The 13,960-nt window shown below is 44.8% G+C and overlaps 1 protein-coding gene across 1 annotated transcript in view; it reads right to left on the bottom strand.

Moving 5' to 3' along the window:
* The window catches only part of cntfr (ciliary neurotrophic factor receptor), a 515,148-nt gene that overhangs the window by 78,588 nt on the left and 422,600 nt on the right, over positions 1–13,960 (bottom strand). Inside the window, exon 6 of the mRNA XM_036936729.1 lies at positions 2,313–2,476. Coding sequence (XP_036792624.1) covers positions 2,313–2,476 — 164 coding nt within the window. The remainder of the gene's footprint in view (positions 1–2,312; positions 2,477–13,960) is intronic.

Genomic DNA, 13,960 nt, shown 5'->3' with positions numbered 1-13,960 from the left:
TGACTAAATAAAGGTTTATTCTGCAGCAAACTGACCAAATAAAGGTAAAGCTTGAATAAATGGGGGAAAACAAAGTATATCGAAAGCAGGTGCTTCCACACAGGTGTGCAATTAACAATCCATCATGCTTAGGGTCTTGTACTGCCCATTATTTTGGCTACCATGGCTCTCAGTCACCAGATCCTAACCAAATTGAAGACTTATGGGAGATTCTGGAGCGACGCCTGAGACAGTGTTTTACACCACCATCAACAAAACACCAAATGATGGAATTTCTTAGGGAAGAGCGGTGTCACAGCACACCAATAGAGTTCCAGAAATCTGTAGAATTTATGCCAAGGCGCATTGAAGCTGTTCTGGAGACTTGTGGTGGTCCAACAAGCAACAAACATCTATAACGTGTATCTATAACTCACGTGTTAAGTGTGTGTTACATGTGTATCTATAACTCACGTGTTGAGTGTGTGTTACACGTGTATCTATAACTCACGTGTTGAGTGTGTGTTACTTGTGTATCTATAACTCACGTGTTGAGTGTGTGTTGCTGATAGACAACAATAATTTGTTTACCTCTTCCACACTGACTTTACGGAATTCAAAAGTACAATTCTTGTCTTTCATAATTTGGTCCGATATACTTGGATATGTACAGTAATGTCAGCTCTTGTTGCTGGCAAGTCATCCCTAAGTTTGCTTAACTTGCCAATGAAAAATAAATTTGAGAAGTTTGCAATATCAGTGGGCTTTGTGATGAATGCACCATCGGATTGAATGAATGAAGGAGCCGAGTTAGCTTTTTACCCCAAAATGTCATTTAAGGTGCCCCAAAGCTTTTTACTATCATTCTTTATATAATTTATCTTTCTTCCATAGTGTAGTTTATTTTTATTTTTATTTCGTTTAGTCACATGATTTCTTAATGTGCAGTACGTTTGCCAATCAGTTGGGCTGCCAGACCTATTTGCCATACCTTTTGCCTCATCCCTCTCAACCAATGTTTCAATTCCTCATCAATCCAAGAGGATTTAACAGTTTTTACAGTCATTTTCTGAATGGGTGCGTGTTTACTAGTGACTGGAATAACTTGTTTCATAAATGTGACAAGTGCAGCGTCTGGTTGCTCCTCATTACACCACAGACCAGCAAATATTATTTACATCATCAACACATGAATGACTACGAAATGGATTGTACGACCTCTTATACACAATATTAGGCCCAGCCTTTGGAACTTTGGATTTCCTAAATATGCCTACTGTATTCTGATCACTAAATCCTATAGATTTGGATACTGCTTTAAAGCAAATATCTGCAGCATTAGTAAAGATGTGATCTATACATGTTGCTGATTTCATTCCTGTGCTGTTTGTAACTACCCAGGTAGGTTGACTGATAACCTGAACCAGGTTGCAGGCACTGGTTAAAGTTTGAAGCTTTTTCCTGAGTGGGCAGTTTGATGAGAGCCAGTCAATATTTTAAATCCCCCAGACAAGACACTTCTCTGTTGATATCACATACGTACATTATCAAGCATTTCACACATATTATCCAGATACTGACTGTTAGCACTTGGTGGTCTATAGCAGCTTCCCACCAGAATGGCTTTAGGTGAAGCAGATGAACCTGTAGCCATATTATTTCAACAGTATTTCACATGAGATCGTCTCTAAGCTTTACAGGAATGTGGTTCTGAATATAGACCGCAACACTGACCCCATTGGCATTTTTGTATTTTCTGTAGTTATAACCATGTATTGCTACCACTGTATCGTTAAAGATATTATCTAAGTGAGTTTCAGAGATAGTCAGAATATGAAAAACATCTGTTACAAGCAAGTTATTGACTTCATGGACCTTGTTTCTTAGGCTGCATATGTTAATATGGGCTATTTTTAGCTGGGTTGCTGGGTTGCTTGATTATTTTAATGCTTTACTGGGAAGCTTATCAGATGTAGACTTACTCATGTTATTTACATTGGAGCTGATAGTGCAGGGTGAGCTGCATAAAGTGGTCTTCCTACTATTGCACACCGCCTCAGTGCAAACAGTGTAACTCTGGTTTATAGGCTCAAGATTACTGCTTACAATAGCTGTAGGATAAACAGATGAATTCATTGCAATTAAGGGTACATAAATTAAATGACTTACATTGTGTTTGCCAATGCCCTAGGATCATGTACATTTGATGCAGCATTATGACAACTCATTGTCACAATGGTAGGGATTAACTGAGCTGGTCCTGGATCATTTACCAGTCATTTTTGAGTGTGTGTTGAGTGTGTGTGTGTGTTACATTTGTATCTATAACTCACGTGTTGCCACTGGTCCCTGATGAGGGGTTTGTATCGTAGGAAGTACTTCAGGGGGAAGCTCTCTACATCTGGCCAGGTAGAAGGGCTATTCCAGGTGACCTCCAGACGACGAACGTTGTTAGGGATGGGCGTGGCCACCACCTTTTCAGGGGGGTCTGGCTTCACTGCAGGGAGAGAGGAGAGACAACACATTAGACAATACAGTACACAGGGACATTGACTAAGCTGGAGACCGTTTTGGGACACAGTACAGGACAGTGGGCATGTAGTCACAGCACAGAGAAAGACATTGTGGAATACAGATCATCACATGGACAAATTGATTAATGGTTAGAGGACAAACAGGAATTTCATCAGTTGTGAGACATAGAGAAAGACCAAATGGAGGATGAATAGCAGTGGTAACAATTGGTGCCCCGGGTCCTCTGGACTGGGTAAGAGCTCTGAAGGCCCCCTGGGTGCTGGGTAGGACTTCTGACGGCTCTCTGGGGGACCTGGGTAGGGCCTTTGAAGGCCATCGGGGGACCTAGGTAGAAATTCTGAAGGCCCTCTGGGGGCTGGGTAGGACCTCTGAAGGCCTTCTGGGGGCTGGGTAGGATCTCTGAAGGCCATTTCAAACCTGGGTAGGACCTGTGAAGGCCCTCGGGACCTGGGTAGGACCTCTGAAGGCCCTCTGGGGGCTGGATAGGACCTCTGAAGGCCCTCTGGGGGCTGGTTATGACCTCTGAAGGCCCTCTGGGGGCTGGGTAGGACTTCTGAAGATCCTCAAGGGCTGGGTAAGACCTCTGAATGGCTCTCGGGGGGCCAGGTAAGACCTCTCAGCTCAGAGTGAAGGCTACAGGTCAGAGTGAAGGCTACAGCTCAGAGTGAAGGCTACAGCTCAGAGTGAAAGCTACAGCTCATAGTGAAAGCTACAGCTCAGAGTGAAGACTATTGCTCAGAGTGAAAGCTATCGCTCAGAGTGAAGCCTACAGCTCAGAGTGAAAGCTACAGCTCAGAGTGAAAGCTACAGCTCAGAGTGAAAGCTAATGCTTTTAGTGAAGACTACAGCTCATAGTAAAGGCTACTGCATAGAGTGAAGGCTACAGCTCAGAGTGAAGGCTAGAGCTCAGAGTGAAGACTACAGCTCAGAGTGAAAGCTACAGCTCAAGGTGAAGGCTACAGCTCAGAATGAAGGCTAATGCTTATAGTGAAGACTACAGCTCAGAGTGAAAGCTATAGCTCAGAGTGAAGGATACAGCTCAGAGTGAAAGCTAATGCTTTTAGTGAAGACTACAGCTCATAGTAAAGGCTACTGCTTAGAGTGAAGGCTACAGCTCAGAGTGAAGACTACGGCTCAGAGTGAAAGCTACAGCTCAGAGTGAAGGCTACAGCTCAGAATGAAAGCTATAGCTCAGAGTGAAGGTTACAGCTCAGAGTGAAAGCTATAGCTCAGAGTGAATTCTGCAGCTCAGAGTGAATTCTGCAGGAAAGAGAGTGGGATAAGTAGAATGCTGTGTTTGTGTGAGCCTGGGAAGTGTTTTGAGAATGCAATGCTGTTTCTACTCTGTATTCTCTACTCTGTGGTATTTTGGGATCAGTGTGTTTACTCTGTGGTTTAGCTCCAACCACTGGGGCAGGGCTGGGACAGGACAGGACAAAGACATACCCATAGCGGACAGAGGCGTGTAAGCTGCCCAACTCGAACTCTCCTCACCCCCTACCCTTTTCATTCCCTCCTCACCCCCCTACCCTTCTCATACCTTCCGCACCACCCCTACACTTCTCATGGACTCCTCACCCCCCTACCCTTCTCATTTCCTCCTCACCCCCCTACCCTTCTCATTTCCTCCTCACCCCCCTACCCTTATCATTTCCTCCACTCCCCCCTACCCTTCTCATGGACTCCTCACCCCCCTACCCTTATCATTTCCTCCTCACCCCCCTACCCTTCTCATTTCCTCCACACCCCCCTACCCTTCTCATTCCCTCCTCATTTTTATTAAAGCATTTTTTAAAAAGTATAAAGTCTTCTTGGACATGACGCTACAAGCTTGGCACACCTTTATTTGGGCAGTTTCTCATACTCTTCTCTGCAGATCCTCTCAAGCTCTGTCAGGTTGGAGGGGACCATCGCGGCACAGCTATTATCAGGTCTCTCTAGATATGTTCCATCAGGTTCAACTCTACACTGAGGCTGGGCCACTCAAGAACATTCAGAGGCTTGTCCTGAAGCCAATCCTGCGTTGTCTTGACTGTGTGCTTAAGGTCATTGTCCTGTTGGAAGGTGAACCTCTGGAGCAGGTTTTCATCAGCGATCTCTCTGTACTTTGCTCCGTTCATCTTTCCCTGCCGCTGAAAAACATCCCCACAGCAAGATGCTGCCACCACCATGAATCACCGTAGAGTTGGTACCAGGTTTCCTCCACACGAGACCCTTGAAATTCAGGCCAAAGAGTTCAATCTTGCTTTCATCAGACCAGAGAATCTTGTTTCTCATGGTCTGAGATTCTTTAGGTGGCTTTTGGCAAACTGCAAGAGGGCTGTCGTGCCTTTTACTGAGTAGTGACTTCCGTCTGGCCACACTACCATAAAGGTCTGATTGGTAGAGTGATGCAGAGATGGTTATCCTTCTGGAAGGTTCTCCCATCTCCACAGAGGAACTCTGGAGCTCTGTCAGAGTGGCCATCTTGTTCTTGGCCTCCTCCCTGACCAATGCCCTTCTCCCCCAATTGCTCATTTTGACCAAGCAGCCAGCTCTAGTAAGAGTCTGTAAAAAATATATATTTATATATATATATTTTAAGGGGTGGATAAGCTTAATATTGAGGAAAGAATGTTGCTTCCATCAATGTAATTATCTGCATCATTTCCAACCCCCCCATATATTTTTGGGGTAAATATATATATCCATATACATACAGGTACATACACATATGCATACATATACACATATATACATACACATGCCTATATAGATATACACATATACACATATATAAATACACACACCTATATAGATATACATAAACACATGTTTACATACACACACCTATATACAGTGGGGAGAACAAGTATTTGATACACTGCCGATTTTGCAGGTTTTCCTACTTACAAAGCATGTCTGTAAATCCAGATGATTTTAAAGTAATTAATTTGCATTTTATTGCATGACATAATTATTTGATCACCTAACAACCAGTAAGAATTCCGGCTCTCACAGACCTGTTAGTTTTTCTTTAAGAAGCCCTCCTGCTCTCCACCTGTATTAACTGCACCTGTTTGAACTCGTTACCTGTATAAAAGACACCTGTCCACACACTCAATCAAACAGACTCCAACCTCTCCACAATGGCCAAGATCAGAGAGCTGTGTAAGGACATCAGGGTTAAAATTGTAGACCTGCACAAGGCTGGGATGGGCTACAGGACAATAGGCAAGCAGCTTGGTGAGAAGGCAACAACTGTTGGTGCAATTATTAGAAAATGGAAGACGTTCAAGATGACGGTCAATCACCCTCAGTCTGGGGCTCCATGCAAGATCTCACCTCATGCGGCATCAATGATCATGAGGAAGGTGAGGGATCAGCCCAGAACTACACGGCAGGGCCTGGTCAATGACCTGAAGAGAGCTGGGACCACAGTCTCAAAGAAAGTCTCAAACCATTAGTAACACACTATGCCGTCATGGATTAAAATCCTGCATGTCCAGGCCTGTCAGAAGTTTGCCAATGACCATCTGGATGATCCAGAGGAGGAATGGGAGAAGGTCATGTGGTCTGATGAGACAAAAATAGAGCTTTTTGGTCTAAACTCCACTCACCGTGTTTGGAGGAAGAAGAAGGATGAGTACAACCCCAAGAACACCATCCCAACCGTGAAGCATGGAGGTGGAAACATCATTCTTTGGGGATTATTTTCTGCAAAGGGGACAGGACGACTGAACCGTATTGAGGGGCGGATGGATGGGGCCATGTATCGCGAGATCTTGGCCAATATCTTCCTTCCCTCAGTAAGAGCATTGAAGATGGGTCGTGGCTGGGTCTTCCAGCATGACAACGACTCAAAACACACAGTCAGGGCAACCAAGGAGTGGATCCGTAAGAAGCATCTTAAGGGCCTGGAGTGGCCTAGCCAGTCTCCAGACCTGAACCCAATAGAACATCTGTGGAGGGAGCTGAAAGTCCGTATTGCCCAGCGACAGCCCCGAAACCTGAAGGATCTGGAGAAGGTCTGTATGGAGGAGTGGGCCAAAATCCCTGCTGCAGTGTGTGCAAACCTGGTCAAGAACTACAGGAAACGTATGATCTCTGTAATTGCAAACAAAGATTTCTGTACCAAATATTAAGTTCTGCTTTTCTGATGTATCAAATACTTATGTCATGCAATAAAATCCAAATTAATTACTTAAAAATCATACAATGTGATTTTCTGGATTTTTGTTTTAGATTCCGTCTCTCAAAGTTGAAGTGTACCTATGATACAATTATAGATAGACCTCTACATGCTTTGTAAGTAGGAAAACCTGCAAAATCAGCAGTGTATCAAATACTTGTTCTCCCCACTGTAGATATACATACAAACATATATACATACGCATACCTATATAGATATACATATACACATATATACATACACATACCTATATAGATATATATATATACATCCACATACCTATATAGATATACATACACACATATATACATGCACACACCTATATAGATATATATATATACATCCACATACCTATATAGATATACATACACACATATATACATACACACACCTATATAGATATACATACACACATATATACATACACACATACGGTGCCTTGCGAAAGTATTCGGCCCCCTTGAACTTTGCGACCTTTTGCCACATTTCAGGCTTCAAACATAAAGATATAAAACTGTATTTTTTTGTGAAGAATCAACAACAAGTGGGACACAATCATGAAGTGGAACGACATTTATTGGATATTTCAAACTTTTTTAACGAATCAAAAACTGAAAAATTGGGCGTGCAAAATTATTCAGCCCCCTTAAGTTAATACTTTGTAGCGCCACCTTTTGCTGCGATTACCGCTATAAGTCGCTTGGGGTATGTCTCTATCAGTTTTGCACATCGAGAGACTGACATTTTTTCCCATTCCTCCTTGCAAAACAGCTCGAGCTCAGTGAGGTTGGATTGAGAGCATTTGTGAACAGCAGTTTTCAGTTCTTTCCACAGATTCTCGATTGGATTCAGGTCTGGACTTTGACTTGGCCATTCTAACACCTGGATATGTGTCACGTTCTGACCTCTATTTCCGTTGTTTTGTATTTAGTTAGTATGGTCAGGGCGTGAGTTGAGTGGGCAGTCTATGTTTGTTTTTCTATGTTTTGGGGCATTTCTATGTTTTCGGCCTAGTATGGTTCTCAATCAGAGGCAGGTGTCATTAGTTGTCTCTGATTGAGAATCATACTTAGGTAGCCTGGGTTTCACTGTGTGTTTGTGGGTGATTGTTCCTGTCACTGTGTTTGTTGTCACAGGATAGGCTGTATAGGTTTTCACGTTCCGTTTGTTGTTTTGTAGATTTGAGTTATTTCATGTATTGTTCAGTTTTCCATTAAAGAACATGAATAACCACCACGCTGCTTTTTGGTCCGCTTCTCCTCCTACAGACGAACGTCGTTACAGAATCACCCACCCCAACAGGACCAAGCGACGTGGTAACGGGCAACAGCAACAGCAACAGCAACAGCAGCAGGAGAAGGAACAGAGGCAGCAGCAGCAGGAACAGCAACAGCGAGATCAGGATTTTGGGACATGGGAGCAGAATCTGGACTACACAACTTTGGAGGAGATAGACAGGTGGGCGGTCGACCCAGGGAGAGTGCCGGAGCCCGCCTGGGATTCGATGGAACAGTGCGCGGAAGGTTACAGGAGAATGAGGTTGGCGAAGCAAGCACGGCGGCGCGGACGGAAGCCCGAGAGTCAGCCCCAAACATTTCTTGGGGGGTAGGCACAGGGGGAGTGTGGCAGAGTCAGGATTCAGACCTGAGCCAACTCCCCCCGTTTATCGTGAGGAGCCAAGGAGGAGCTCAGAACCAGAGCTGGTGTTTGAGGTGAGCGAAGCAGAGACTGTGAAGGAGTTAATGGGGAAATTGGAGGAGAGAGATATGAGGGAATTGCTGGTTTGGTGCATGAGGCACGACATTCGCCCGACGGAGCGTGTCAGGGATTTAATGGCACCGGGGTCAGCTCTCCATACTCATCCTGAGGTGCGTGCGAGGGGTCTGGTGAAGACTGTGCCAGCCTCACGCACCAGGCCTCCTGTGCATCTCCCTAGCCTTGCACGTCCTGTGCCATCACAGCACTACAGTGCTCCTAGCAGTGCTAACTGTGGTGGGCGTGGTGCTGGTCAGGCACCGTGTTATGCAGTTGTTCGCACGGTGTCCCCAGTACGCGTGCTTAGCCCGGTGCGCTACATCCCAGCTCCCTACATCTGCCGGGCTAGGGTGAAGATCCAGCCAGGGCGGTTGGTGCCAGCCCTGTGCTCAAGAGCTCCAGTGCGCCTGCACGGCCCGGTCTATCCGTCACCACCTCCACGCACCAGCCCTCCGGTGGCAGCCCCCCGTACCAGGCTGTCTCTCCGGCCCATCCTTACAGGGGCTTCCTCCTCTCCAGCGCTGCCGGAGCCTCCCGCCTGTCCGGCGCCGCTGCCGGAGCCTCCCGCCTGTCCGGCGCCGCTGCCGGAGCCTCCCGCCTCTCCGGCGCTGCCGGAGCCTTCCTCCTCTCCGGCGCTGTCGGAGTCTCCCGCCTCTCCGGCGCTAACAGGGCCTTCCTCTTCTCCGGCGCTGCCGGAGTCTCCCGCCTGTTCGGCGCTACGAGAGCTACTCTGCCCAGCGCCATCTGAGCTTCCCGTCTGCCCAGCGCCATCTGAGCCTCCCTTCTGCCCAGCGCCGCCAGTGCCGCCCGTCAGTCCGGCGCTTCCAGAGCCTTCCTCCTCTCCAGCGCCGCCAGTGCCGCCCGTCTGCCCAGCGCCGCCAGTGCCGCCCGTCTGCCCAGCGCCGCCAGTCAGCCAGGGGCCGCCAGTGCCGCCAGTCAGCCAGGGGTCTCCAGTGCCGCCAGTCAGCCAGGGGTCTCCAGTGCCGCCAGTCAGCCAGGGGTCTCCAGTGCCGCCAGTCAGCCAGGGGCCGCCCGAGCAGCTGCCGACCCTCTGTTCCGAGCAGCTGCCGCCCCTCTGTCCCGAGCAGCTGCCGCCGCTCTGTCCCGAGCAGCTGCCGCCCCTCTGTCCCGAGCAGCTGCCGCCCCTCTGTCCCGAGCTGCTGTCGCCCCTCTGTCCCGAGCTGCTATCGCCCCTCTGTCCCGAGCTGCTATCGCCCCTCTGTCCCGAGCAGTTGTCCCTCTGTCCCGAGCAGTTGTCCCTCTGTCCCGAGCAGCTGCTTCACCTCTGTCCCGAGCTGCCCCTCTGTCCCGAGCAGCCCCTCTGTCCAGTGGGGTCATTGAGAGGGGTGGCCATGGTGAGTAAGCCACGGAGGCGGACTAAGACAATGGTGAAGTGGGGTCCGCGTCCCGCGCCAGAGCCGCCACCGCGGACAGACGCCCACCCAGACCCTCCCCTATAGGTCAAGGTTTTGTGGCCGGAGTCCGCACCTTTGGGGGGGGGGGGTACTGTCACGTTCTGACCTCTATTTCCGTTGTTTTGTATTTAGTTAGTATGGTCAGGGCGTGAGTTGGGTGGGCAGTCTGTTTGTTTTTCTATGTTTTGGGGCATTTCTATGTTTCGGCCTAGTATGGTTCTCAATCAGAGGCAGGTGTCATTAGTTGTCTCTGATTGAGAATCATACTTAGGTAGCCTGGGTTTCACTGTGTGTTTGTCGGTGATTGTTCCTGTCACTGTGTTTGTTGTCACAGGATAGGCTGTATAGGTTTTCACGTTCCGTTTGTTGTTTTGTAGATTTGAGTTATTTCATGTATTGTTCAGTTTTCCATTAAAGAACATGAATAACCACCACGCTGCTTTTTGGTCCGCTTCTCCTCCTACAGACGAACGTCGTTACAATATGTTTATTTTTGAACCATTCCATTGTAGATTTTGCTTTATGTTTTTGATCTTTGTCTTGTTGGAAGACAAATCTCCATCCCATTCTCAGGTCTTTTGCAGACTCCATCAGGTTCTTCCAGAATGGTCCTGTATTTGGCTCCATCCATCTTACCCTCAATTTTAACCATCTTCCCTGTCCCTGCTGAAGAAAAGCAGGCCCAAACCATGATGCTGCCACCACCATGTTTGACAGTGGGGATGGTGTGTTCAGGGTGATGAGCTGTGTTGCTTTTACGCCAAACATAACGTTTTGCATTGTTGCCAAAAAGTTCAATTTTGGTTTCATCTGTCCAGAGCACCTTCTTCCACATTTTTGGTGTGTCTCCCAGGTGGCTTGTGGCAAACTTTGACCGATACTTTTTATGGATATCTTTAAGAAATGGCTTTCTTCTTGCCACTCTTCCATAAAGGCCAGATTTGTGCAATATACGACTGATTGTTGTCCTATGGACAGAGTCTCCCACCTCAGCTGTAGATCTCTGCAGTTCATCCAGAGTGATCATGGGCCTCTTGGCTGCATCTCTGATCAGTCTTCTCCTTGTATGAGCTGAAAGTTTAGAGGGACGGCCAGGTCTTGGTAGATTTGCAGTGGTCTGATACTCCTTCCATTTCAATATTATCGTTTGCACAGTGCTCCTTGGGATGTTTAAAGCTTGGGAAATCTTTTTGTATCCAAATCCGGCTTTAAACTTCTTCACAACAGTATCTCGGACCTGCCTGGTGTGTTCCTTGTTCTTCATGATGCTCTCTGCGCTTTTAACGGACCTCTGAGACTATCACAGTGCAGGTGCATTTATACGGAGACTTGATTACATACAGGTGGATTGTATTTATCATCATTAGTCATTTAGGTCAACATTGGATCATTTAGAGATCCTCACTGAACTTCTGGAGAGAGTTTGCTGCACTGAAAGTAAAGGGGCTGAATAATTTTGCACACCCAATTTTTCAGTTTTTGATTTGTTAAAAAAGTTTGAAATATCCAATAAATGTCGTTCCACTTCATGATTGTGTCCCACTTGTTGATTCTTCACAAAAAAATACAGTTTTATATCTTTATGTTTGAAGCCTGAAATGTGGCAAAAGGTCGCAAAGTTCAAAGTTCAAAGGGGCCGAATACTTTCGCAAGTATGTAGATATACATACTTTTTGTAGAATATACCTTTATTTTTCCTCCAAACCCTACTACCCTTCCCCCAATTGGAGTAAACAATAGTTACATTTTGTTTTGAGTCCTTCCTCTATTTCTGATGTCCATCCAGTTTGATTTATATTTGTAACTGTGCTATTTCACAACATTTCTGACCCTATATACATTTTACAGACCTCGTATGTTTTACATTGGTTATCTTGTTATTAGTCCCAACCTTCAGCTCCATTCGACCCCTCCCATCTATCTCTCAACATCATCCATTTTGAATTTCTATTTGCCATATATTTTTCAACTGTGCTGATATGCTTCACAAAGTATTGAACATTTCTATTCTCATAGATTCTACAGATAGTAAATTAAAAATATATATTTTTTGTTAAAATAATTATTATATTATTGATTGATTGGCTATGGCTTTTCATAGTCAGTTAGTTCTAGGCAAATTTTGCAATTCATCAGCCATTCCTGGTCCTGTGACCAAAAACGAGCAACATATGGACAAAACCAAAATAAATGATCTAATGACTCTGCCTCCTCAGAGCAGAATCTGCAGAGCTGGGAAGATTGTATCCCCCATATATTTAACATTCTATTGGATCCTCACAGCAGAATCTGCAGAGCTGGGAAGATTCTATCCCCCATATATATATAACATTCTATTGGATCCTCACAGCAGAATCTGCAGAGCTGGGAAGATTCTATCCCCCATATATATATAACATTCTATTGGATCCTCACAGCAGAATCTGCAGAGCTGGGAAGATTCTATCCCCCATATATATATAACATTATATTGGCTCCTCACAGCAGAATCTGCAGAGCTGGGAAGATTTTATCCTCCATATATATAACATTCTATTGGATCCTCACAGCAGAATCTGCAGAGCTGGGAAGATTCTATCCCCCATATATATAACATTCTATTGGATCCTCACAGCAGAATCTGCAGAGCTGGGAAGATTGTATCCCCCATATATATAACATTCTATTGGTTGCAAGAATTTTGTATAGTAATATAAACTGAAACATTTGAAGTTTTGAATCCGGTGTTGTTTTGCGTATCAATTCCTAAACCATCTGACATGGAATGGGTACATCAAAAATCTCTTCACAACTATTTTGAAATGTATATCGTACAGTTGTCAGTTTTTTTATCCTTAAATGAAATTTGTATCTGCTTTTATTTATCACATTTTTCTTTAATCATTTATGTTCTTTAAATCCTCTTCAGTCTACCCCCTACTTTTTCGAACATTCTGTTAAAAATCGCGCAACATTTCAGCGTCCTGCTACTCATGCCAGGAATATAGTATATGCATATGATTAGTATGTGTGGATAGAAAACACTCTGAAGTTTCTAAAACTGGTTAAATAATGTCTGTGACTATAACAGAACGTGAACAGCAAGCGAAATCCCAAGAAAAACCTGGTCACAAAAACCACAGAAAAGTATTAATCCGCCAGTCTCTGAATTGTTTATTGTAAGCAAAAATATATAGCAGGGAGCTTGCAGTTCCTACAACTTCCACACGATGTCGCCAAAACGTCATTTTCATTGACAAAAATCCTTTGTGTAATGACAAATAGATCCTTCATTTCGTCCAGCATACAGCAATCGATTTTGGAAGAGAGACAAAGGACATCGTTTTCTTGAGTAGCTGCTATTGAATACAGATCGCCCAGTGATCAATTTGATCGCTTATTAACGTTTACAAATACCTAAAGTTGGGTTACAAAAGTAGGTTGAAGTGTTTTGTCAAAGAATATAGGCAACTTATATAATTTTAAAAAATGACGTTGCGTGTTGGAAGGGAGCTTTTTTCCTGAACCAGACAGGCTATACAAATGGATATTTTGGGCATACATGGACGGATTTAATCGGGAAAAAGACCCAATTGTGATGTTTATGGAACATATAGGAGTGCCAACAAAGAATATCATCAAAGGTAATGAATGTTTTATAATTTATTTCTGCGTTTTGTGTAGCGCTGGCTACGCTAATTCTTTTGTTTACGTCCCCTTCAGGTATATTGGGGTGTTGCATGCTATCAGATAATAGCTTCTCATGCTTTCACCGAAAAGCATTTTAAAAATCTGACTTGTTGGCTAGATTCACAACGAGTGTAGCTTTAATTCAATACCCTGCATGTGTGTTTTAATGAACGTTTGAGTTTTAACTTTTTAGCATTTAGCATTTAGCGTAGCGCATTTGCATTTCCAGGTGTCTAGATGAGACGTCTGCGTCTCAGGTAGGAGCAAGAAGATAAAGGGAAAAAGGCCATTCTTGAACATAGGATGAGACATTCCTACCGATTTAAGTATAACTTTTGTATGACTGTTGCCTTTAGTGAGAGGTCTAAATCCTTAATATTTAAATCATTTCTGCCCTCCGAATTCATATTTGTTAAATAAATACGCTCTCTAATTT

Source organism: Oncorhynchus mykiss, chromosome 12 (genome assembly GCF_013265735.2).
Source record: "Oncorhynchus mykiss isolate Arlee chromosome 12, USDA_OmykA_1.1, whole genome shotgun sequence".
In the NCBI taxonomy this organism is placed as follows: Eukaryota; Metazoa; Chordata; class Actinopteri; order Salmoniformes; family Salmonidae; genus Oncorhynchus; species Oncorhynchus mykiss.
Note: the sequence above shows the minus strand (reverse complement) of the source record. Positions and strands in the feature narration are given on the sequence as shown.